General features: G+C 36.9%; 1 protein-coding gene across 3 annotated transcripts; it reads left to right on the top strand.

The window, feature by feature from the left end:
• The first annotated feature begins 1,897 nt into the window (after positions 1-1,897).
• LOC132105492 (zinc finger protein AEBP2-like) lies at positions 1,898-16,003 on the top strand. Of its 3 annotated transcripts, none has more exons than XM_059510645.1 (8): positions 1,899-2,467; positions 8,178-8,388; positions 8,585-8,692; positions 9,551-9,737; positions 9,822-9,946; positions 10,651-10,718; positions 14,396-14,509; positions 15,180-16,003. In XM_059510645.1, exons 1-8 carry the CDS (start codon positions 2,031-2,033, stop codon positions 15,190-15,192), a joined length of 1,263 nt encoding a protein of 420 aa, XP_059366628.1. In that variant the 5' UTR covers positions 1,899-2,030; the 3' UTR covers positions 15,193-16,003. The 3 variants fall into 3 exon arrangements, with proteins under 3 accessions (XP_059366625.1, XP_059366628.1, XP_059366627.1); XM_059510644.1 differs by having other exon boundaries at positions 9,551-9,743; XM_059510642.1 differs by having other exon boundaries at positions 1,898-2,467; positions 9,551-9,946.
• Positions 16,004-25,120: the final 9,117 nt, after the last annotated feature.

Raw genomic sequence — 25,120 nt, 5'->3', positions numbered from 1 at the left:
GTGATATGTAATTTTTACCTACAAGTCAAATTTTTTTTATAATTTTGTTATAAAGTTTGTGCTGTAGTGCATGCATTGTGTGTGTGTGTGTAAACGTTTTGATAAACTTTACAAATATTGGAAGAAATAAAACATTTTATTAAGATAATATTGTGAAGTACATGTTAAAATATTACAATTATAAATGTGTTATTTAAAATTATGAAAAAAAATATCAATTGCATGTAAAACAATTTTTTATATTAGAATGCACTTTATTTTATTTAATAAATTACTTTTTAATTGGATTAATTTTATAATTTTGTTATAAAAATGAGTGTGTGTGTGTGTGTGTGTTTGTTCATATGATCTCAGTGGCTTTACAGAGAACACTCTCCCAAAACTGTACAATTAACTACAGGACAAAAACAGGCTTTTGGAGTCTAGTACTTCTATTTATATCCACGTTCGAAGCGTAAGATTTTAAATCCATGAACAGTTAATGAGGTGTTTTGTCACCATCTGCTGACTCGATGCAGTACTGCAGCAGCTCATATTGTATAAAACCACCAATAATTTCTCATAAACGATCATAAAATTATCTTTCATAAATTAGAAAATATCAAATGCAATAAATGCTTATTTATTATGTGGCCTCAAAATGCTCCGAACACAGTTAATGCGTACTCTGGGATTTGATCTGACGCCATCTATTGGTGTTTTCCAGGAAGAGACAGAAAGGTTCATCTGACTCATTAAATTCTCTAGATGAGTCTGGAAACCCCCCACCTGAGACAGAAGAGAAAAGTTTCTAACCCAACAATAAAACCGGAATCAGAGGAAACCTGTCATCTAAATACAGTAACACTGGCTTTCATAAAACCGCTGCACTTTCTGCCTATTACACAGGTTTTTTTTTTTTTTTTATGTATTTATTTTACTTAATAAAACATTAAATACACCTCACATTTGTTATATATGTTATAATAAAATGAAACAATATTATACAAATGTTTTCATTAAATGCAACGTGGTGTAACCATGAAGAACAGAACGCCTGAATACATGAATTTACAACCTAAATATTATTTGAAATAAATTTCCCAAAAGTGTATATATATATATATGTGTGTGTATAAACAAATAGTATTATTATTATTTAGTAATAATAAAAATAATGTTACATTATTACGCCAACATGTTTAATCTAGAAATTAATTCTTTTAATAAATGTTTTTACACCACTTAGATTTAAAAAAAAAAAGTACTATACCTGTTTCAAAGTATGTCAAGTATGAATTAATAATTTTATACCAATTTAAATGTTTCATCATTTAATTTAGTCCGATTTTAAAAGAAACTTTCAAATAATCAAAGAATTTCATATTTGCATCTAAATTTATTTTTATAGTGTTTTATAACACTACTGTTAATGTAATTGACTTCTCATATTAAAAGCATTGTATGGGTTAAAATTATCGATTTTTCTTTTATGCCAAAAAATTATTAGGTTATTTAGTAAAGATCATGATCTATGAAAATATTTTGTAAATTTACACCGTAAATATATCAAAACTTCTTTTGTTTTTTGTTTTTAATAATATGCATCGCTAAGAACTAAATTTGGGAAACTTTTAAGACGATTTTCTCAATATTTTGATTTAATTTATGTCATTATATATATATATATATATATATATATATTTTTTTTTTTTTTTTTTTTTTTTCAGATTTTCTAATTGTTGGATCTCAGCCAAATATTTTCCGATCCTAACAAACCATGCATCAACGGAAAGCTATTTATTCAGCTTTCGGATGGTGTATGAGTCTCAATTTCATAAAACTGACCCTTATGACTATTTTTGTGGGTCACAAAGTGTCGAGCACGTGGAGGCATTCATAATAAGCGCGACGTCACGCTCGCTCCTCCCCCCGCGCGCGCGCCCCCGATCAGCCTCCAGCAGTTGTCGATCCGGTCAACGACAGCCTCGCGTTTCATCCGTTTCCCGTCGCTTAAACCCGGTCAGACCGCGCGCAGACGAGCGGAAACGATGGCCGCGATGAATTCTGACGGTTCCGAGCAAGAGTCGTCGAGCCCTAGCGAACAAAACCGCGACGGGAGCGAGTCGGGCCTGCGCGCCGCCGATCCGGAACCGGCCGTTAAGATGGACGCAGCGGAGACCGACGAGAAGCTCAACGGACGCGAGTCTACCGAGCAGAAAACGGAGGAAGCCATGCGGGGAGACACCGCCAACGACGAGGATGGCGAGACCGAAGCGGAGACGGAGAAAGAGCCACAGAAGAGCCCCGGCGGCGCGGACGGAACGACGGAGCGGATGAAGGGAGAACAAAGAGAGGAGGAGAGCGCGTCTCCACCGGCGGAGAAAAACAGCGGTAACGGCGGAGGACTGAAGAGGCGCGCGAGTCTGGAGATAATGAGCTCGTCCTCGGAAGGAGAGCCGCTCAGCCGCATGGACTCGGAGGACAGGTGCGCGCGCAACCGATAGTCCACCGACATATGCAGCTTAATCAGCCGTTTAAAGGGTTAGTTCACGCGAAAATTACAATTAAACCATCAATTTCTCACCCTCTTGTCGTTCCAAACCCGTAAGACCGGGCCTAAACTGTGCGATTTTCATCCGATTTTGAGCCGAAATCTCACTCGTGCGACTCTTTTTCAGGTTGGACCGATTTTCGTGCGTCGTTTGTCGTGCAGTGTTCGTGCAGTGTACAAGGGGAAACGAGATGCGATTAACCTCTCCCGTTTCCCTCACTGCGCATGCGCAAAACACGGCGTGTAGTGTGGACTGAAGTGATGGAGGGAAAACTTTTGGAGTTATGGCAAAGAAAAATTAAATGGGCAAGAAAACGCCTGCTTCCCTCCAGTAAGCGTTGCAAAATGGATAAATCGCACAGTGTATGCCCAGCTTAAGACCTTCTTTCTTCTTTGAAACCCACGTGACCTCAAAACCAGTCATGAGGGTCAGGCTTTTTTAAAATTCAGTTTTATACATCATCTGAAAGCTTAATAAATGGCTTTCCATTGATGTATGGTTTAAGATCGGAGAATATTTGGAAAATCTGGAATCAGAGGGTGCAAAAAAGTTAAAGTTGTCCAAATGAATTCTTAGCGATGCATATTACTAATCAAAAATGAAGGTTTGATATATTTACTGTGGGAAATTAACAAAATATCTTCATGGAACGTGATCTTTACTTGATATCCTAATGATTTTGGCATAAAAGAAAAATCTATTATTTTGACCCATACAGTGTATTAAATATGTGAAGTGAATATAAATATACCTGTGATACTCACAACTTAAGATATTTTTGATGAAATCTGGGAGCTCTGTGATCCTGCGTAGACGGCGACACAACTGCAATGTTCCTAGGCTCAGAAACATCTTTAAAACGTGACATTAGTGTCTCAGCTTCTGTTTTGTGAACCTACAAGAATACTTTTTGTGCGCTAAGAAAACAAACATAAATTATTAAACAAGTCTTTTCCCAGAGTTACCATCTTTCACCATTTTGGAGAGTACACCGATGCATGTGTGCGCTTTCCCAGAACATAATCGATGGCTGCGTCTGAAACATTGCACTCTTGATGTTACTTCTAGAGAGAAATCAGTATTATTGTAATTAAGTATTTCATTTAACTATCACCAAAACTCGTTCTATTTTGTTGTTGATCATGAAACCATTAAACTGCCTCGGAAACCTGTTCAAAATCATATTGCAGTTGCACTGCTGTCTATGGAGGCTCAGAGAGCTCTCAGATTTCATTAAAAAAAAAAAAAGATTAATTTGTGTTACGAAAATAAACAAAGGTCTTACGGCTTTGGAACGACGTGAGGGTGAGTAACTAATGACAGAATTTTTATTTTTGGATGAACTAACCCTTTAATATCAGGTCTGCTGGAACATGATGCATTTTATGTGGTGTTTGGATAATTATTCCTCTCTCTCGAGCAAGAAATGTTTAGCTGAATTATTAGACTGAGCCCAAATGAGATGATGACCATACATTTGTGACCGTTTAGACCAGAAATAACAATAATGGCAGAAATAACAACTGTATTACTAACAATAATTCATGTAATATTCATGAGGCTTATTGCGTGATCTTATGGTCATCTATTTTCTGTTGAATTATTATTTTGGCATGAAGCAGAAATAAAACAAATATAATATCTGTTCTACCAATATGTGGTGTAACCATAAAAAGTATTCAAATAATCATGTTTTTTTAAGGCATTTTGTATAGTCTTATGTCATTTACTTTTAGTTATTTTATCAAAAGCAGAAGTTAAATAATATCTCTTCTGCAAACACATGGTGCAACCATCAAAAACTTAAAAAAAAAAAAAAAAGTCATATTCATGAGACATTTATAATTGTATGGTAAATAAATTAGTTATTGTTTTTTGTCAAAAAAAGAAATTAAATGTTATGCAAAAACATTGCGTAGCCATCAGAGAAGTACAAAATCATATTATTCATAAGGCATATTGTAGTCTTACAGTCATTTATTTACTATTAGTTATTTTACCGAAAGCAGAAATTAAATATCTCTTTTTGCAAATACATCATGTAACCATCAACAAAAGTACAAAAAGATCATTATATTCATAAGACATTGTATAGTATTTTGGTTATTTATCTACTGTTTATTTGCAAATCACTTATTGGACCCTTAAAATTTTCTATTTATGTTATTTGTGTAGTTATGTAAATGGTTGGAAATATGAGCTGCACTTCTCACTTGACGAGGTTCAATTAAACGCCACATGACATGAGTTGCTTCACATGCAAATACTGTTTTTGGGTGAGTTTTCTTTAGAAACCCATCAATTGGGTCAAAAAGCATTATACATTTGTATTGGCGATGAAATAAGTATATTTTTAGTGTTTACATTTATAGTACAACCATCCCAGATGCATTTTAACAATATTTCTGAGTCTTGCTGCCATTTTGTCACTTTAGTAACTAATTAAACCTGGTGTATTTCTGTACCATAAAACTAATTTAAATGTCTTTGTCACAGAAACACAAAGAGGGGTTTGTCAAATGACTTGTTCACGCTCACTTTCACTGTATGAAAGACCGATGCAGTGAAAGTGAGATTGAGCCGCAGTCATTCGAGTCATTTCAGAACTTGAAGAATCAGTTAGCTATCCATCAGCACACACAGCAGTTATAGACGGCCTGTTTTTTCCTGATCAAGCCAAGCGTTTTGCTTTGAACTGCTTTTATGTCATCTGGCGTGCTTAGATCCATGAGACCTTTTGCCGTCTTTCCAGATCTCCGGGGTAATGTGGGTGCGGTTGTGCTTGTGTTTTATGGTCTCTTCTGTTGAGGCGCTGGATATCATCGGTTTATCATGCCAGGGAGGCTCTTTTATTGTTTGTCTTACTCTAAAGGCACGAGAAAATGGGTTCCTCGTCGTCCGTCTCACTGTAGATGGCCTGGCTCACAGCACATTGGAAATCTCCCTCGACTATCTGCACGGTGAACACAATGCATCAGGTCAGCCCAGGGGTGGAGGCAGGAGAAAGAGGAAGTGTCTGTGTACAGATGGGAATCCCTGCTCTGGGCTAAACGTGCTGCTTTGTGGAGCTTTCACTGGGAATAAGATCTTAAAATCTGAGAGGAGGCCCTGCTGTTTGGGCAGCTGGAGGGGTTGAATGTAACTTCTGTGCAGGACTTGTGGGAGAGTTTGACCCAGACCACACGACAACTGGCGGATAAGATGACATGTGCTTTACAGTGTAGCTCAGGTATCATTTGGAAATGTTTGTTGTCTTCAGTTCAGATCCACAAGTAGTCCAGGTTATTAATCAGAAAGAGGCGCAGAAGTTATTTCTAATTCAATTTGATCATTATTGTGAAACAACATGAAGGTGGCTAAACGACAGAATTTATTTTATTTTGGGTGAACTAACCCTTTAATCATTTTCTGCACAACAATGGCATTTTTTAACTCGTTTTATACTCAACCAGTGGCTAATGTAAACAAATCTGATTGGTTAGTACATTAATGCACCCAACATGTGTGCAATTGGTTATAATGCTGCAAAAAACAAAGAAATCTTTGCATCAGCGTGAGCAGGTCTAAATGTAATGACTCTGTCGACACTGTCAATTTCACCTGAATCACAACCGTCATAATTTAGTTTACACGGGTATTTTTAATCTCTTTGTCTTCAATTTTGGGGGCATTTTTGTTCATTTTGGTGCCAATTTATTCCTGACGCCACTATTCATTTTCAACCCTGATCACAAATCATTTTGGGAATTTGTTAAGTTGTCAATTATAATATTGTTTTTGCAAAAAAGTGCCATTTAACGTTCTTTTTCAGACCCTTGGAGCACAAAAGGAGATTTTAGGTGAAGTTTTTGTGGACTGGGTCATATAATGAGCTTTGCATGAGGAACAGACCTGAATTTCTGTTGTTATAATCTAAATATCATTAAGGTTTGATGTCTATGCCAGTTCACCAGGTGTGCCGGCTTGAATATGTGAAAGTGTAAATTTAAGTTTTGAGGGGAACTCCGTTTAGGTTTTTTTTTCCGTTACGTTTGAGTAAAAGCAGGTGTTAATTGTTTGCTCGTCCTCTTCAGGCAGTTTTGAAATGGAAATCTCTCACATACATTTGTAATGTCTGACGGCTCTTGCACTTCAGCATAAAGAATTAGAAGACCCACGTGTCGAGGTTTTAACCCACTTTGTAGTCTGTCAGATGAGTAATGTGAGACCAGCTGCTTCTGCTTTCAGATTAAAAAAACTAAAAAAACAAAAACTGCTGCTAATGTCAGATGTTAGACGCTCAAATACAACTGTTTAGTGACCCAATGAATATGCATTCGAAATAAGTCTGAAATATTAATGCATTTCATGCTAGTGTTAGTTTTAGTTGGGATGGACAAGTCAAGCATTACTATTGTTCATACTTGTTGAAATTGATTTGAACAAGTCCCTCATGCAAAATATTGTATGATAGCGCATGCACCATTTTCGTGCATTCTTCAGATAATGTAAAAATCCAGTTGGAGGATTTTCATCAAAAAAAAAAAAAAAATCACTGCCGTACCTGTGGGTTTTGCAGCTGTAAACATTTCATCAGAAGTCAGACTGGCAGTTGGAGTTTGTCTCTGTGATTACCCACCATCCTGTTCTCTGGCACATCCTGAGATTTAGCGTCGGTTGTGGGCAGTGAAGTCTGAAAGGAACCAGCAGATGGAAGTGTGTGTGAGCCCCTCCTCATCTCCCCTCAGGAGCCATTCAGTCACATTCACTGGAGTTCATGGTGTTTTACTGCGGCAGTTTACTGCTGTCCTCTCCCACAATGCACAGCTGCATGCTCAAAAGATCACTATTACAGCATTTGTGTGCCACGGTGAGACAGTCGCCCTGCTGCACTGGCCTCATTTTACCGCACACAGAGTCCTATGGTCGTTAACATGGGAGCTGCATTTCAGTATTTACCTCAAAAAGTCATTCTTCTCAATCAGTCGCACCTTGTTTGCTTTTTTGTGTTCTGCTTATCAGTGCAACAACCTGTCATTTTCAACCTCATCATGTCCTTTGTATCTGGGGATTTGTGCGTGTAGATTATATTTCAGTGTATATTGATTACTACAGTGGGAATTTAAAGGTGCTCTAAGCGATGCCGGGAGTCGTAACTTCTTGTTGACGTTCAAATTGTTGTCAAACAAAACGGAGGCTAGCTAGACCCTCCCTCCTCCTCATCCGTGCACTAACCCCCCAAATCTTTCTTGTCTGTTATTGGCTGAAACAGTTTATGTTTTGTGGTGCGGGTGAGCCCAGTTTGTTTTTCTTGTCGTTTGTGGAGCCTGTGGTGTCTAGAGAGACCCCGTTTTTTTACAGTGTGTTCAGGGGACAAACAGCTAGCGGATAGTAAGGAGATGTTTGCTGGATGTGACAAAAAATGTTTTGGCCTAAAAAAATGTGTGACATCACTTAGAGCACCTTTAATCCTGAAAACATTGTTAAAGGGCATTAAAACGTTTCCACCAAAAGAAATTACTAATAGTACTTTTGACATTCAGGAATCAGCATAATCTCAGCGATTACGGTCATATCAGGCGGCGAAACATAAACACACCTGAGGTCATTTCGGAATGAAATTTGGTTTTCTTTGTACTAAGTCGTTGTTTCTGTGTGTTTCAGTATCAGCAGCACTCTCATGGACATGGAGAGCATCGCATCCAGCGGTCGATCTACCCCAGCTATGATGAACGGACACGGTGGGGTGTCTTCCTCCTCCACCAAGGGCTCATCTTACCCCTGCTGCTGGGATCAGTGCCACATGCTGTTCAACAGCAGCCCGGACCTGGCCGAACACATCCGCGGAGTGCACGTGGACGGACAGCGCGGCGGGGTCAGTGTGTGACGCTTGTTTTATGCCCCATAAAGCATTTAAGCCATGTTAAATGTGGCTTTGCATTAGAAGTTCAAACACATTTTTAAAGCAAGGTATTTTACAAAAAGATTAGTTTTGAAAGTTTGAAATGTCCAAATGCTTTTTGAGACGTGTAAAGAGTGAATGTCTTGCACTGCTCATTGTTTGCACGCAGGTTTTCGTGTGTCATTGGAAAGGCTGTAAGGTGTATAACACACCGTCCACCAGTCAGAGCTGGCTGCAGAGACACATGCTCTCTCACAGTGGAGACAAACCATTCAAGGTCGGCCTCTTTGCATGCACACACACAACATTTTTTATTTTTTTATTTTCCATTTTATTTAATTGTAATCGGTTTATTTTTTCTTGTTTTATTTAATAAGTTTTTCAACTTTGTTTTGTAGATTCTATTGTATTCAGTTGAATGTTATTATTTAAATTACTTGGATCTTGAAAAAATACTTAAAAACCTCAAGCTTTTAAAATGATTGCAAATGTAAAAGTACTTAACCTTCAAACCTCAAGATTTTAAAAGATAAAAAAAAAAATAAAACTTATAGCTTTTTACGCTTAATTTAGACTAGGCTTTCTTAAGCCGACATCAAGAAATTTGTCTACAAATGTTACTTTCACTATTACTAGTTTTTAAGTTTCTGTTTTATTCAATTTGATTTAATTTAACGTAATTTTTAGTCGATTTAGTTTGTTTTATTTTTGTAGTTTAGTCAAATATTATTATTATTATTAATTATTTTATTTTTATTTTAATCCGTTTCTTTATTCAGTGCAATTCTGAAGCACAACTTTAAATGGTCTTACAGGGTCAGTCTCACACATCAGGCCACATTTCACCAAAATACCTAAATTGAGGGAAAAATGTAAATTTAGATTAAGACATTAGTAAATTAGAATTTTGAGAAAAAACATTCTGTTCTTGTTTGTTTGATTTTGAGGTGATATATCACTTAGAGATATTTTGTATAGTGCATTGAGATCCCACTGTTCTACAAGTATAAGCTAGACAATGAAAACACTGTCCACAAAACTCATTGTGTAATTACAGCTCAGCGTTGCTGAGAGTTCATGTAGGGTGTTTTTTTTATTTGCTGTAATTGCTCTCACGATGTCTGTCTCTGTGAAGTGTGTGGTGGGAGGTTGCAATGCCACCTTCGCCTCCCAGGGGGGGCTAGCGCGCCACGTACCGACCCACTTCAGCTCCCAGAATTCCTCCAAACTCTCAAGCCAAGCCAAGGTGAAGGAAGAATCGCCTTCCAAAGCGGGCATCAACAAACGGAGGAAACTCAAGTACAAACGGCGACGGTCGTTGCGTAAGCGTCAGTGTAACTTCAGTCCTAGTTTAATTCTGCGTTCAAAACTCCCGCTCGATAACTCATTCTGTTTCTTCCCTCCAGCACGACCTCATGACTTTTTTGATGCTCAGACCATGGATGCAATCCGTCATCGTGCCATCTGCCTCAATCTAGCCACTCATATTGAGAGCCAAGGCAAAGGCCACAGCGTTGTGTTTCACAGTACGGTGGGTACAACACTTAATCGTGCTATTATATTAGCTACTAGCATGAAACCCATACTATTTCTGTGTAGAATACCTAAATATAATGATTCGCTATTGATCAAGCCATCAAATATTTACATAGTAAGGTCACGTGACAAAATCATGGCATATTATCATAATTTGTATTGCATACGGAATACGGTTTCAGACACATTTTGTTTGTAGTAGAAACAGTAAGGAGTATCCTAGTACTTGTAAATCGATTTATTTTCCCAATCAGTGTTCACTGAAGTGTGTATTCTTGTTTTATAGAGGAAAAAATGGTAGGCATCACTAAATGCTTCATATGCAGTGCACTATTATTTCATTCCTAACACAGCCCATGTTGTTAGTTTCTGTTTTGGACTAGTTTCTTTTTACATGCTAACCATCTCATCAGCTCATTCACTTTCCGTAATCCTTTCTAAGGAACTCTGAGCTGAAGTCAGACTTGCTTGGGCTCTCACAGTATAGTTAGTCTGGGCCGCTGCTCCCCTGTGTCTTTAATTAAACCGTTAATGAGCTCCGCCAGCACACAGACCCTTCACAGTCACAACCTCAACTTCTGCTCCCAGAAACCATGAAAACGTCCCGTTTAACCAGCAAGCACACAGCAAGTTTGTAGCATTGAATTAACCCATAAACAAGATCTTATGCATTTCTTCTCATTGTGTGTAATTGAGCAGGTGATCGCCAAGCGGAAGGAGGATTCTGGGAAAGTGAAGGTGCTGCTTCATTGGACACCGGAGGACATGTGAGTATATGAAAGTGCACTGCTCACCTCAGAGCCATGTGCTGAATGTCAGCCGTTTATGAGAGTCACGGGCCGCTTGAGGGCGGCCTTACACACTAACGCTTCAAACACACACACACACACACACACGAGCGCGCGCCTATGACCTGATATATGTGACCGACTGATGGTTCTGAGGCTCCTTAAGTCACATTAAATGCCTCAAAAACACATACAGACTGATCTATAGCTTTGTAGATGTTATTAATCCCAAAGGAGAAGTTTAGCATTTCTTAACAGAAAGTTGGGGTAGTATACTGTGTACTACGCAGTATGTACATTTTTTTAAAACTAATTTAAATATAATAAATGGGGAAAAAAATAAATAAATAAATTGTGTATATATAGTTTTACATGTAATTAAAAACTTAAAAAAAAAGTTTATTTTTAATTTATTGATAATTCTTTTTAGTTGTGTGTGTGTGTGTGTGTGTGTGTGTGTGTGTGTGTGAAATGTGAAACAGTATGCAACACAATGACTGCATTTGAAATCTTAATCTTCTGTAATATAAAATAAGTACATACTTTGATCGTTAAGTTCAATATAGTATTAATGTTATTGTAGTGTGACCTACCAGCTTCAGTTGGCATCGCTTCACTGCCATTCATAAATCTCTTTTGGCCTCATGGGATAATAAAGTGCCCAATCTTTTTTGGATTTCTGTGAAAATAGTAGATCATCTGGATATATTTGTCTACTGTTTTATAAATACTATGAATTTGGACCTAATGCTATATTTCACATGCTTTCATGTAGTAAGTATGCATATTTGAACAATATTACACTACATTTATCAAATGACCTTTATTCAATTGGTGTCGAGTTCTCATCCCAATAATAACTGATTGTTATGCATTGAGTCGTTTGGTATAAAAACATTTCCGTTCTGATAAAATAATGAGGCACAGAGGGAATTGTGGTTGATGCTTCTTCTGTTTCATTCATCACACTTGAAATAGAAGGTCAATTTTAGCACACTGCATTGTGGGAGACAGTATCTGACCCAGTGTGCTTCTTCTGTTTCATTCATCACACTTGAAATAGAAGGTCAATTTTAGCACACTGCATTGTGGGAGACAGTATCTGACCCAGTGTGCTTTTTATATATGACATTTTGGCAAGCCAAGTGTTTGTCATTTGGGAATTGTAATGCTTACAGAAACTTTCTCATCTTAGAAATAGTAGATAATGTGCCAACATGCCGCTTCTCCCTTTTTTCACACACGTTATTTTTGTCTCATAATCACTTTTCTCTTCTTCCTGTCTCACTAAATCCGTTTTTTCTTTCTCTTCTGTTGTCTTTGGTCTTTTCCCCCTCTTCATGAAACTTTTTTTTGAGTTTAACCTATATTTCTTCTGTCTCTAATATGTTTAGAGGTGCATCAGATCCACCTGAGCACTCAGATTCAGATCAGTTCCCAGTTCTATGTGGTAAATGTCCACATTAATGTCAGATTTAATGTATTGAAGAACACTAGCCTGCGTGAATCACCAACCGCCTGGAAACAAACTCACTTTCCATTGAAGTTTGTCCAAGATAAATACTTTTTAAAGGGTATCCACTCGCTCTCAACATTTCCATGGCTTAGACAAGAGGCCTTTGAACGCATTGCCCGTAACCGTCCTCAGGTTTCCACTCTAATTTGACCATTTTTAGTTAAATGCAGTGAATTATGAGCTGCTTACTTTAATCTTGATGTGCAGTTTAAACTGGTTTTAAATCGACTAAACCACTTTTATGGTTAATGAGCTCCACTGCTAATATCATTGAATTTACTGCTGCTAAAATGGTCCGTGTTGTGATAACTGATGCACTTGCATACCTATACACTCGTGCACACCTTCGCACGGGACCGTGTGCATGTGTACGCTTTTCCGAGTCAGGCATCAATCTGAGCCGGAGGAATGTTTGTCAGCTCCGAGATAACACTGAAGAAGTTGCCGTCTCAGGAGACGTTTAAAATGGATTTCTGGGTCACCACAACAAGCTGGAGCCAGACAAGGCTCCTCTGTGGAGGGAAAAAAAGGAAAACATTTTTAATAATCTCATTGTGGAATGCATGTTGGAGGAGAGGGTGGAATGAAGGGCTGTGTGTCTATGCGTTATCCGGCAAATGCTAATATTTATACATGGTGTATATTTTAAAGCTATGATTGGAATTAGGAATGTGCATACTGTATGCACACTAGTATATTTTTTAAGTACAGTACTTGATCAAAAGGTTGCTGGTGTACTTGATTGAACCCTATGCTGCATACTATTCATGCTATATGAAGCATCATTTTAGACTATGAATTTTGCATTTGTTGTCTGTAAATATAAACGACAAAACTTTAGGCGATGTGATAGTGATAGATTATGTATCCTGATTTAATTACACCGGAAAACAGTCTATCATGTTGCATTCTGGGACATCCTATGCAATGTGTACTGGTTGAATAGGGCACATTTTAACACATTTTATGTAGTTTGTTGAATAAATTGCTGGATCCAACAGTGCTCAACATACTATAAAATGTTGTTTGAATACTGCATATTATTATGTTTCATTCGTTGTATTATACTGTATAGGTTATAATGCAATGTGCTCTGGCTGTGTAGGATACTGTATTTCACAAAGCAATCTGTTAAGCATACTACAAAATGTGGGACATCATATTTTGCATACTACGTTGTGTACACTAGTCTTGTACTGCACATCTTGTTAAATGTTGTATGTTAAGTGCATTGGATCCTACTAAAGGATGTAGTATCCATCCTATGTAGTGTGCTCTGTTACTGTAGGACACTAGATATCCAAAATGATGTGCCTAGTATACTACAGAATACAAGACATTATGTTGTATACTACTCATTTTGAAACATTTAGTATGTTGAGTGCATAGCATTATACAGTAGGATATAGTATCCTATGCAGTATCCTTTAGTTGTGTAGGATACTAGATCATGCAATGCAGTATACTCTGCATACTACAAAATATGAGACGTAATAAATTATTATGTCACATACTGCTCATTTTGACATGACAGTGCTTTGCATTATATGATGTAGTATCCTATGCAGTGTGCTCTGGCTGTGTACTATGCTATATCCCACAATCACTCTGGATCCCTCACATCCAAGTTACCCCATCTTTGAACTTTTGCCATCTGGCCGGCAAATACCAGAACAGTCAGGCACAAGAACAGTTTCTTCCCCCAGGCAATCTACCTCATGAACAGTTAAATGTTCCCCGCTTATGCTTATGCAAAAAAAATGTGCAATATCCTTATATATATTTGTTACCCCTCCATCCTAGTACATCCCTACATCTTACTCGATCATATTCCATTATCATTTATAGCACAATTGTTTATACACTTATTTATTTGCCAAATTTTTTTGTCTGTGTGTTGTTGTACAAATTCCTTGTACGCACAAGCATACGTGGCAATAAAGCTCTTTCTGATTCTGATGCAGTGTGCTTGGTGCACCACAAAATCTGGGACATTGTTTAAGATATGCACATTTTTGACATACATAACATATGTATAATATGTACAAAATGCATACTTCATGCTACTTATTTGCTGAATGCGTTCTGTCAAAATAAATGGCCCATATTAAGTGTTTCTCTGTCTTTCTGATGTGCACAGACTTCCAGACGCCTGGGTCAGTGAGAGCGACCGTCCCCAGCTGAAGACTAAAGTGGTCCACCTCTCCCAGCTTCCTCAGGACACAGCGGTTCTGTTGGACCCCAACATCTACAGGTGATCTACATTAACAGCTCACTTAAACTCCCACAAACATTACATGAAGGAGCCGTCAACAATTCCAAGTCTTCGGGCCACGGGAGCAACTGAAGATGCTTTATGAATTTCTCCAGCAGATGGCGCTGGTGTCACTGCATCCAGAACCCAAACATATGCTCACAAACTCACATGGGGGGGGGGGGTCAATAACCTTCGATCCAAGAGATGTTAATTAAAGCTGACGATACAATCGGCCTGGGTCACATGCTCTAAACTCACCTTTGACCTTCTCCCACAGACGTACACAGTGATTCCAGGATTGTTTCCCTCGTTAGAGTGGCTATTAATTGATTGTGATACATAATTTCTTGTGTTTATTTGCCTGCAGTAGGAGTTTGTTTACCCAGACTCTCGCACTGGTGTGGAATATGATGCGCTCTGAGCATGTGGTCAAGGCAAAGGCTCTGTGGGTGGAAACGCATGTATTCATGCATGTTAATGACAGCATGGATGTCTTCAGCTCCCCACGCGGCGCTGAATAAAGGAACAGATGCTGGTCGTCTTCAGGGCTCTGGCGTGCTCTGATGAGCATCTTTATGCATCGTTTTGCCGTACAGAAATGCAATTGGAAATGACGTGGTTGTGCGTTTATGTGTGTCGTACTAAAGCAGGTTCTGCTTGTTTTCAGGATGTTTTTCTAGAAGACTGGGTGGGGAGGGCAGCTTCTGTCAGCGCCTGCTGACGTATCCAAACCGAAGTGGACGCGCGGATCTTTTGAGACGGGACTTATTTCCCATTGCTTTTTTTCCCCCTCCACTTTCTCCTTTTTTTTGCTCTGAGTCTGCCCAAGCATGCAGTGAATTTTTAATGTGCTTGAAGAGAAAAAGAAGCACAAAATTGTGAACGGTGACTGTGTAGGACTTGGGAGAACTGTTTGGGAGGATGTGTTGTTCATCACGATTTTCCTTCCCTGCGCCATCAGCTCTGCTGATTATCTTATGCTTTTGTTCACTGAGAAAGTTCCCATGTAAATATTCCAGGAGAATTGTAATATATTTTTGTACTGTGGAAATTTTACTGTACTGTAGATAGATGTAATAAGCCACACGCTGACAGAAAACATAATTGTACAGAGTGTGATGGTTAATAGTTATGGATGATGTGAATGCTTCCATAGATTGAGAATTTTTCTTTTTTTTTTTCCTGAACGCACGCTCACAGACTCTTCTAACTGCTGCTCCAGCTACTGATGATGACGATGATGATGATGGGATGTTATCGCCCTCCGTCTGCGCCATTTGTGCGTTCTGCTCAAGCCAAGGAGTGTATAGACATCCTAACGTAACGGTGCTAAAGCTAACACTAGCGATTAGGCTAATGCACACTATAGAACTATAGGATCAATAATGATGGTGCTTCTTAGATCATGTACTTAATAATCCGCTGTTTCCCGTACTTAGATCATACTGTCTTTGTAGTAAAGTTGAAATGATATAAAAATGTTTTTTTTTTTGGTTGCTTGTTTGAGTCTTCAGGTTTGCAGCTAACAGACTCTAGCCCGTATAAACCTTGTGTTTCTCACACAGGCCTGTTGTTTATTAGCAGTGAGGAGGCCAGGGGCATCTGGGAGTCATTTTATTGGGGCAGATGTGCAAGCGTTGAGCGTCAGAGCCCTCCCAATATGACTTGCTGGTTTAGTCGACACCTGACTGTGGGTTTTTGATTTCATTCTCTCATTCTCATCTATTGTTGCACTCAGTTTGGGTTTTCACATCTTCATTCTGGGTTTCTGCAGGTCTTAAAAGTTGTCCTCCCACAAATTTAGGCCTTAAAATATGTATAAAGGTGTTAGATATTTTTGTTTTCCAGGATGAATGTCTAAAAATCCTTCAATTTAACTGAAATGCAAAATGACATTAGAAGTCTTATTTTTGGAGAAAAAGCACAAAATGAACAGGTTTTGCTTAAAACGACAACAAATATCTGCCAAAAATGCTCTTTTGAGTTGAGTAAATCATTCTGAGTCCACTGACCGATATTTGTTTTCGTTCTAATCATAAATTGAAAATGAATTTGAAGGTTATGTAGGTCTTTTGTATTTTCAAATCTTGAAATATTGCTAATGCATCTAATTGTGACATTTGGATCAAAGACATTTTGGTGTGCACATCAAATATACGTTATTTGTGTACATTTGTTATATACATATAAAGCATATGAAATACTTTAATGCTTTAACTTTTTTTGTGAAAATACAATGACAAAATAAGGGTGAAATAATGTTCCACCCTCATTCAGATTTATTTATTCAGCCTAACAGATTTATTTATATATTTTTATTTTATTTATAAATGAAACCACACACTTATTCTGACCTGTAATTATTAAAATATATTAAAGAGAATACTAAATTTTACGATAAATGGACAGATGGGTAAAACCTAGAGGTTTGAAAGATAGTGTTAAAAGACTTAAAATGACGATTCATTTTGGGGGGCTGAAATAGTATTGTAATGTCATCTAATGATTATTTTTATGAATATGCCTGAGTGACAAGATTTTTTTGGTATATAAACTCTCCTTACACTAAATGTCTTCTGTAAATCATGTCAAAAATGTATGATAGTCATCATTTTTCCTCTCGGGAAAACTCGGACGCATTCTACTGTATGAAAAACTTTTGTTTTAAACTTTTGTTGTTTAATGCTTGAAAACCTCTTTATTATAAGAGCTAGTGTTTTGTTGCGTGCACAAGCGTATTGGATTCATGCTTCATTTGTGGTGTTCATGTAACAGTCGTTGTACTCAGCGTTCTCCTTCAATATAATCAAAAGAGTAGTTTGTATTTGGGTCTGTGTTTGACTTTCCAAATGAGTTTTTATAGTGGAACTTACTACTGAGTAACAAGCGTGTCTTAATTGCGAGTAATACACAACAGCTGCGGTCTGCAAGAGCGGGTACAATGGGACTGTTTGTCCTAAAGAAACTATATATTCAGAGCTGCACCCGACTCCTGTGCTTTAGTTCATTTACTTATTCTTCAGGAGAAAAGACAGCCTCCACTAAATGTGCGAAACCACCAAGAGAATAAAGGTGAGATCCTAAATAAAACTTTGCTAAAGGGGAAATGTGTGTGATGTAAGTCAATTTCAACAATAAAGTTTCTAGGCTTTTGTTGTATCAGGTAATTAACCTATTTTTTTATTTTCCACCAAGCAGGAAGTAAAAAAAAAAAAAAAAATCATTTTCATCAATGACCAAAAACTGCAAGTTTCATAAAATACTTCATGCAATAATTACTACAAAGCTGTGTTGGCCATCTTCTCTTGCAGAACGCTTTTAAGATAGATATTTTTAAGTTTTATGCTGCTATTTCAGTGTCACAGTTTGGTAGGAGGTTGAGGGATACGTTTAATTTGAAATACTATAGTTTGTGTACATATTTTGAATTGGTATTTTTTTTCTGCATATTTCAGAATATTAACAACAAATCTATACTGTATCAACATATTTTGCCCGTTAACGAACACATGCCATGCAACATAACTTTTTTTTTCTTTCATTTCTGCTCAATGTACAACAACAGCTCCAATCCATAGCCTGCATTCATTTCTCTGCAAAGTCGGCTGTAAATAGGTAATGTTTTTAAGTTTTATGTGCAGACATCACAATCTAGTTAACTGCACTAAAAAGAACATCTCTAGAAACTCCTGAAGGCAAGTTTAAACGGCTTATGACTTGTTATGTGATGCTGAATATACTAGGTGCTTCTAAACAGGACCTGTAGGTTTATTTTTTACCATTAGTTTGTTTGGAGTGGACTGTTATAGCATTTACAGTTGCTTTGACATTCTAAATGTCACTGTGATGTTTATAAGATTTTAAAAAAACTCTTGCATTACAGCACACAGCTTAAATGGTGAAGAAAATCATATGCATTCATATTTGTGCTGATCCAACAGATTGCACATGTATGTGCTCATGTAGATCTTTTTATTTTGGTGTGGCTATATTCAGCCCCTGAAGCGTCTGACTGCTTTGTTTTCAAGCTGTTATGCCATTAGCGCTAATGCTTTCTCTCCAGGGCCTTTGAAGAGAAGGTAAGCAAGTGACCTAAATCTGTTTGTAGCACAAGCGAGAGCATATTTCACTCCAGCTCTGATTCTGCCGTGCTGTTAAGGGTCCATTTACATCCACACGCTTTCTCCCCTGACAAACCTCCTGCGTGTTTCTCACGGCTCGTGTGGGTCTTATTGAAGCCTTTGGGAGGGAAGAAAAGAGAAATATCATATCTAATAACTAATGGAGACAAGAGTGCACTTTTCTCGTAGTAACAGGCGTTCTCTCTCACTCTCAGATTGCGGCTCTGTTTCAAAACTTAGTGAGCTGTCTTCTAAGGCAACATCCAAAATGAAATAAACCTAACGAGGGACTGATTTGCAACTGCATGTGGCACAGAAATAGTGGTCTTTATATGCTATTTATAAACTATTATAATTGTTTTATGATTTTATATTTAACTGCTGTTTTATAATAGTTCTTTTGTGAGTTTTTTTATTAGTTTCTTGTGTATATTTATTTATTTTAAGTTATTTTATTACCTCAACTTATTTTAGGATATTTATAGATTATTTTTATTGTAGCTTAATTTCAGTGTGCATTTTTTTTTTCTCTCTTTTTTGTTTTTATAACAATATTCCTTTTGTGAAGCCAACATTTAGCTTTTCATTTTTAGTCATTTTAATAGGCCTACTTCCACTTTTTTCGATTTTCATTTCTACTAGTTCCTCATCTAATATTTATTAATTATTTACATTTTTAGTTAATAACACTGCTCCTCTTTTTTTTTTTTTTAGTATTTACATTTTTGAGCTAGCTGCCAAGGCAACATTTTTAAATGATTACAGGTTTTCATCTAATGTTTGTGTCTTTTATTTTGGGGGAAAATTTTTTCCCTTTTTTAATTTTATGAACAGTCTTAGGACACTAGTATTTTCAGCAACAAAAAATGGTTTGAAGTCCGTTATTTCTATGTTTTGCTGTAGTGTGTCGCACTTGCGCAATGATTTTCAGGTAGCTTTGAGAGTTTCACAGTTCTTCTGGATTGAGTCTGTCTCAGTTTCTTCATGGTATTCCAGACAGACTGATGATCTCACAAAAATCTCAGTGGATTATTGCAATTAATGGCAAAAATAATGTTTGGAAATGTAAACTTATATTTACTACTGACTTAAAACCATTTTTTTTTTTTTTTTGCTGAAAATACTAGTGGCCTAAGACTTTTGCACAGTACTGTATATTTTACATTTATTCATATTTTAGTTTACGTAATTTTAACTTTATATTAAAGTTTATATTTCGCATTTATATACGTTTTAATTTTAGTACTTAAGATATCTTGGTAGCCGACTCGATGGGTTTTGGATCAGAGCTCTTGATTTCAAATCCATGTTCCCTCAGCATCAGTCCTGCTTTCCAGTGATCTGACCTCTCAGTTTCCATCTGCTTTTATTATTGTTGGTTTCCTTACCATATCATCATATTGGAGTCAGTTTAAAGGGTTTGATTAAATGAATCCAGTAGGTTATTGGATTCCTTAATCGTCCGGAATCAGGATGTAACTTTATTTTAACTTTCCTTTCCTGCTCTGACAGATTAATACACCAGCGTTCAAGAGTGCCTCTGTTTGCAACAACGTCACGTACAGCCAGACTTGAGGAGTAACAGAATACTTGGATCTGTGTTACATAATCAGGATAGGAAAAGGTATCGATGTTACATAAATATCTAATCATGTTGCCAAATTATGTAGAAAAGGAGGTTGTAAGCAGGTTTCCATTTTTATAACGATTAAAGAAGAAATACTGCTGTGGGATTCTGACAGACAAAATGGGCCACCATTTAGAGTACTACATTGATTGCTACACTACAACTGAATGAATTTACAATCTGACCTTGTGTATTTCTATTTTGTTACAGTAAATTGCCTTTTAGCATAACTTCTGCACCATTCTATATTTTGAATTGTACAGAAAGTAATGCAAGTAGTATTTTAACACTAAAAAGATGCAGTGAGACCTACATGTTCAACCAAAAATAAATTAATAAATATGCATTGGATTTTGGCTTTTTATTAAAAAAGATTTATGATTTCAGCTTTACTTACATAGCGGAAGAAAAGCCCAATGTGCTGAAAGTAATTGTAGTTGTGTTAAACAATGGTTAAAATTGTATAAAAGCAATTGCATTAATTGCGTTGTTAAAACTGGCGCTGTAAAACAGTTGAAATCATCATTTGTACACTCATTATTGGGTTTTAGTGCATGTGATGTGTTGCCATGGCAACAAAGTTGTAAAATTAGATATGGTTTTACTACAGAAATATAAATATTTTAACGTCCCCATTAACTAATTTTGCAAGTGTCTCACTTTTTGGTGGCAGAAACCAATGTTAATTGATGTATTGAACATAATCGTATTGATGTATTGAACTGATCATAATCTGGAGAACTGTTTCTCTTATTTCACCATTTGAAAAGTGAATATTTGAACTGATGATGGCGCTATAGTGTTGGTTCTAGATGCCTCAAATTTGGTCAGATTACTGTTCAGACATATCACTAGATGTGTACCAAATTTTATAATTTTCCTGCGTTTTCATAGGGCTGCCATTGACTTCCAATAAGAAGGTAAAAACCAACATATTCAATAAGGCCTGTAGTGTTTTTGGTGGTAGTTTATAGAGTTGGTTCTAAAGACCTCAAATTTGGCTAAATTACTATTCAGGACCACCATTTGTGGTTCACAGAGTTGCCACTGATTCCCATTTAAAAAAATAAAGAAAAACAATAGATACAATAGGGGCTTAGGCATCTTCGGTGCTTGGTTCCTAATACATTCTTGTGTTAGCCAGCATTATGAGCAAATCTTGTCACTGAATCTGATCTCTTATCACTTGTCTTGTGTTTACAGTTTCGATTCTATTGCAAGTGTCTCACTGTAACCCAGATTTTTTTTTTTTTTATAGGGAGAAACAAATTGTTTTTTTTTTTCTAAAGGATTCAAAAGATAAAACCATTTGGAAAGTACATTTTGGAACCGGCGGTGGTGCAATAGAGTTGGTTCTAGAGACCCCAAAGTTGGTCAGATTACTGTTCAGACATGCCATGAGAAGTGTACCAAATTTCATAATTCTGCTACCTACGGTTCATAGGATTGCCATTGACTTCCATGAAGAAAAAGCAACAACTATAACCTTCGGTGATTGGCTCCTAATTAATTACTGCACATTAAAAGTTGATTTATCGTATCTATTTCATATCACTTGTCCCATGTCTTGAATTGAGGCCATTTGTTCATTCAGAAGTAGTTGCAAGTAATTGGATGCTACTTTCATATTGTGATATTAGGATAAGCTAACTCAATTCTTGTTAGTAAACAGTCATTTCTACTGGAATACATTTTTAAAGTAACCGTCCCATTTCTGCTTGGACTGGTTGACCATTGCGTTGATGCTGCTATTTTTACTTAGTGTCTTTACCAGACGTACGGTACGAAGACTGTATGTTTTATAGTGTAAAAGCAGCCTGGGATCAGCTTGTGTTTCCCTCCCTCTGTCCCTGAAAGTGTCACCGCTGCGATTTATGAACCTCTCTGCGTGAGTCAGATGGAGATACAGTTCTGCATCTTATCAACTGGATTGAATCTGAGTATTCAACGCCGCAGCCAATTGTTGTTTTGGATGCATTTCTAATCTTTGTGCGTGAGTTTGGGTTCCCGTCCGAAGCCAAGAACGTCGTGTAAAATGCTGAGTGATTTACGAAACTCGAGCAGGGCCTATTTTGCTCTGTTTCTCCTGCAAACAAACACAAGCTTCATCCATTGGCCCTCATAACAGCTGTTATAACTGATACACGAGGAGTGATCGTCGAGTGACAGTAAAGCGGGGCATTTGCGTCATTGTACGGCAGTTGTAGGTTGCAGAAACGCCCCACGGCCACCTCATTTCTGGACCGGGTAAATTATAGCTGTCTTCCCCTAATTAGAACAAGAGAGGCTGACTCTCAGGAGCACCGCAACGGCCGTGATGACATCACACTTTTCCCACAAACCCCAGAGGCAGCTCTGCGCTCAGACCGTTGAGCTGTAAAGATTGAGTTGTAGATTCACATTCGCTGTTTATTTAGAGGACATGGCAAGCCACCAAAGATTGGGGAGATTTATTGCTGTTTTGTAATTATTACGCCAAATTCTTCCAATCAGGGCCAATCAAGTGAAAGAAAAGCCATTGCAAACTAAACCAATAACATGCATTTGGTGGAAAGATATGTGGCTTATGCGTAGGAGGAAACTTGTCACGTACTAACAGTTTTAGTAAATGAAGAAATGGTTGTTTATTATCTATGTTGTCTTTACATATCTGTGCTGTTCAAACCAGTATAAATAGCTATATATGTGTATGTGTGTGTGTGTATATATATATATATATATTATATAAAATGTATAGCCTGAATGCACTGTACGTTGCTTTGGATAAAAACATCTACTAAATGCATAAAATGTATATAAAATATATATAATTATATTTATCTATTAATTTATATTTTATGAATAATGTATTATTATTATCACCAATGTATGTAATTTATGAATGTTTGAAATTAATAATACAAATTATCAATTTACACATTCATAAATGTATTTTATTTTTGCAATTTTCTTATATTGTTATGCGTCTTAAATATTTCTTAGTAATTTGTTTTTCATATACATTTTTTAATTAATGCAATGGTATCATTCATTTACTACTATTATTATTATTTACCTTTTTATTTTTATGTATTTTTAAAATAAAAATATTTGGGAGATTAGATTTGTGTTTTTACATGCAAACTATTACTGTTTCTTTAAGTTTTTGTGCTGCAGTCTCTTCTAGTCGGAAAGTTGGAGTTTTTTCCTGGAAAAGTGCTATAGAAGAATAAAGAAATCCAAAAGAAGGTCATTTTGCTGTGAGCAGCTGAGGCAATATTTCATTAGTCATACAAGCATTGTTATAGCAGATTAACCCTTTTAGCTTTCTTGTTTTAGAGCAACTTTAATGGCAGTGATATATCTGTAGTTAACGTGAAAATATAATACAGTTATTCCTTCCAATATAAACTTTTTTTTTAAGGATTTAATTCTGGCTCCAATGCAGTTTAAGTCAAGAAACATTTATCATGCCTTATGATTACAGTTAGAAAACGACCTTTAACCCATGCAGATCTGTGACCGATGACGCAGGAACTTCACCATCCTCATGTTGCAGTAGTTCTGTCAGTTAATGTTTTCAATTTCTGCTTTTCTTACTGACCTCATCAGTTCAAGAGCCTCCAGCATGAAGCTCATTAGACAAAACTGAATTCCTGCTCCGCTTTTAATGGAGTGAGACTCACAGCACATCATACACCCATGAGAAATAGACTTCATTATTGTAATTATATTAGCATTTTATTTAAATAAATTGTTTTCATACACTGCAGTAAAACAGTGGGGTCCAAAATAGACCTAGATTATATTTTTTATATATATATATATTTTTTTTTTCTCTCATTTTATATTATATTATGGACATTGCTTCAATGGAAATTAAAAATGTACTTGCATTTGGTTACTGACCTATAAACATTTTTAATAAATATTTCTTGGTAATAAATAAATAAATAAAACATTTATAGTTATTATTTTAAATGTTCAAAATTGTACTTTGTTATTGTCTTCCTATTGGACTTCGTCATTGTGGTCCATCATATATTAATTATAAAAATGATGCTTGTTTTGAACTGTCAGCTTTCAAAGGTCAAACGTTTTTTAGCTGTTTGTAATCAGCCAAGACTGAAGCTGAGAGCAATGAAATGCACGCTTGCAATAAGTAGCTTTAGTCTTTCTGAGCTTGTATTTCTTGTTCTATTAGATATGTGGCTCATGCAGTTTGTTCTTTTTGGTCACACACCAGGGTTTTGACTGACACTTCTCTCTAACTCTTTTCCTTGCGGTGCTCTAATTGCTGCTTCAACATCAGTCTGCAACACAAACCGCATCCAGCAGAGAGCGAGTGTTTTGCACGTCTGAAATCAGGTCAGAGGAAAGCCTCAGAAGATTCAGGCTTCGGTAGGCAGCGGAGATGCAATCGGATATCTGGTCCAACATTGCGCTCTGTGTGGTCCGACATCTCTGCTTTTCTCTCCGTCTTTCACCTTCTCGAGCTAATTTTTTGTGGCTGAAGCGCTGTTGCGAATTAAAGCCCATTGTGTAAGACTTCACTCTTGGAGGTGACTACAGATTGATAGATTACCAGAGCTGGCTGTGAATTGGCTCTTCTCACGTCATGCGTCTAAATGTTTCTCACATGGTCCCTCGGCGAGAGCAGAGTTTTCTCATGCATTAAAACTAACGACCCCAAACCTCGGTGAAACTGAGCCTCACTAATAATTAGACCCGCAATCACATCGATGGCTTGTGGGAAGGGTTCGGCGCTTGCCAGAGCAACAGAAATTTGAATGACTGTTGTGATTGGCGTGCTTTAAGATGGACAATTTTGTCTGTACTGTCAGAATCACTCAAAATACCCTAGTGATCTTATAAACGGGT

The sequence above is a fragment of the Carassius carassius genome, chromosome 26, assembly GCF_963082965.1.
Source record: "Carassius carassius chromosome 26, fCarCar2.1, whole genome shotgun sequence".
NCBI classification, from domain to species: Eukaryota; Metazoa; Chordata; class Actinopteri; order Cypriniformes; family Cyprinidae; genus Carassius; species Carassius carassius.
This window is presented reverse-complemented; position numbering and strand designations above follow the sequence as displayed.

Bases quoted from the DNA above. Each gene is read 5' to 3' on its own strand.
- LOC132105492 (XM_059510642.1), top strand. From the start codon at position 2,031: ATGGCCGCGATGAATTCTGACGGTTCCGAGCAAGAGTCGTCGAGCCCT. The intron at 8,389-8,584 runs GTCAGTGTGTGA...GTTTGCACGCAG, and splicing joins TGGACGGACAGCGCGGCGGG to GTTTTCGTGTGTCATTGGAA. The intron at 10,719-14,395 runs GTGAGTATATGA...TGATGTGCACAG, and splicing joins CATTGGACACCGGAGGACAT to ACTTCCAGACGCCTGGGTCA.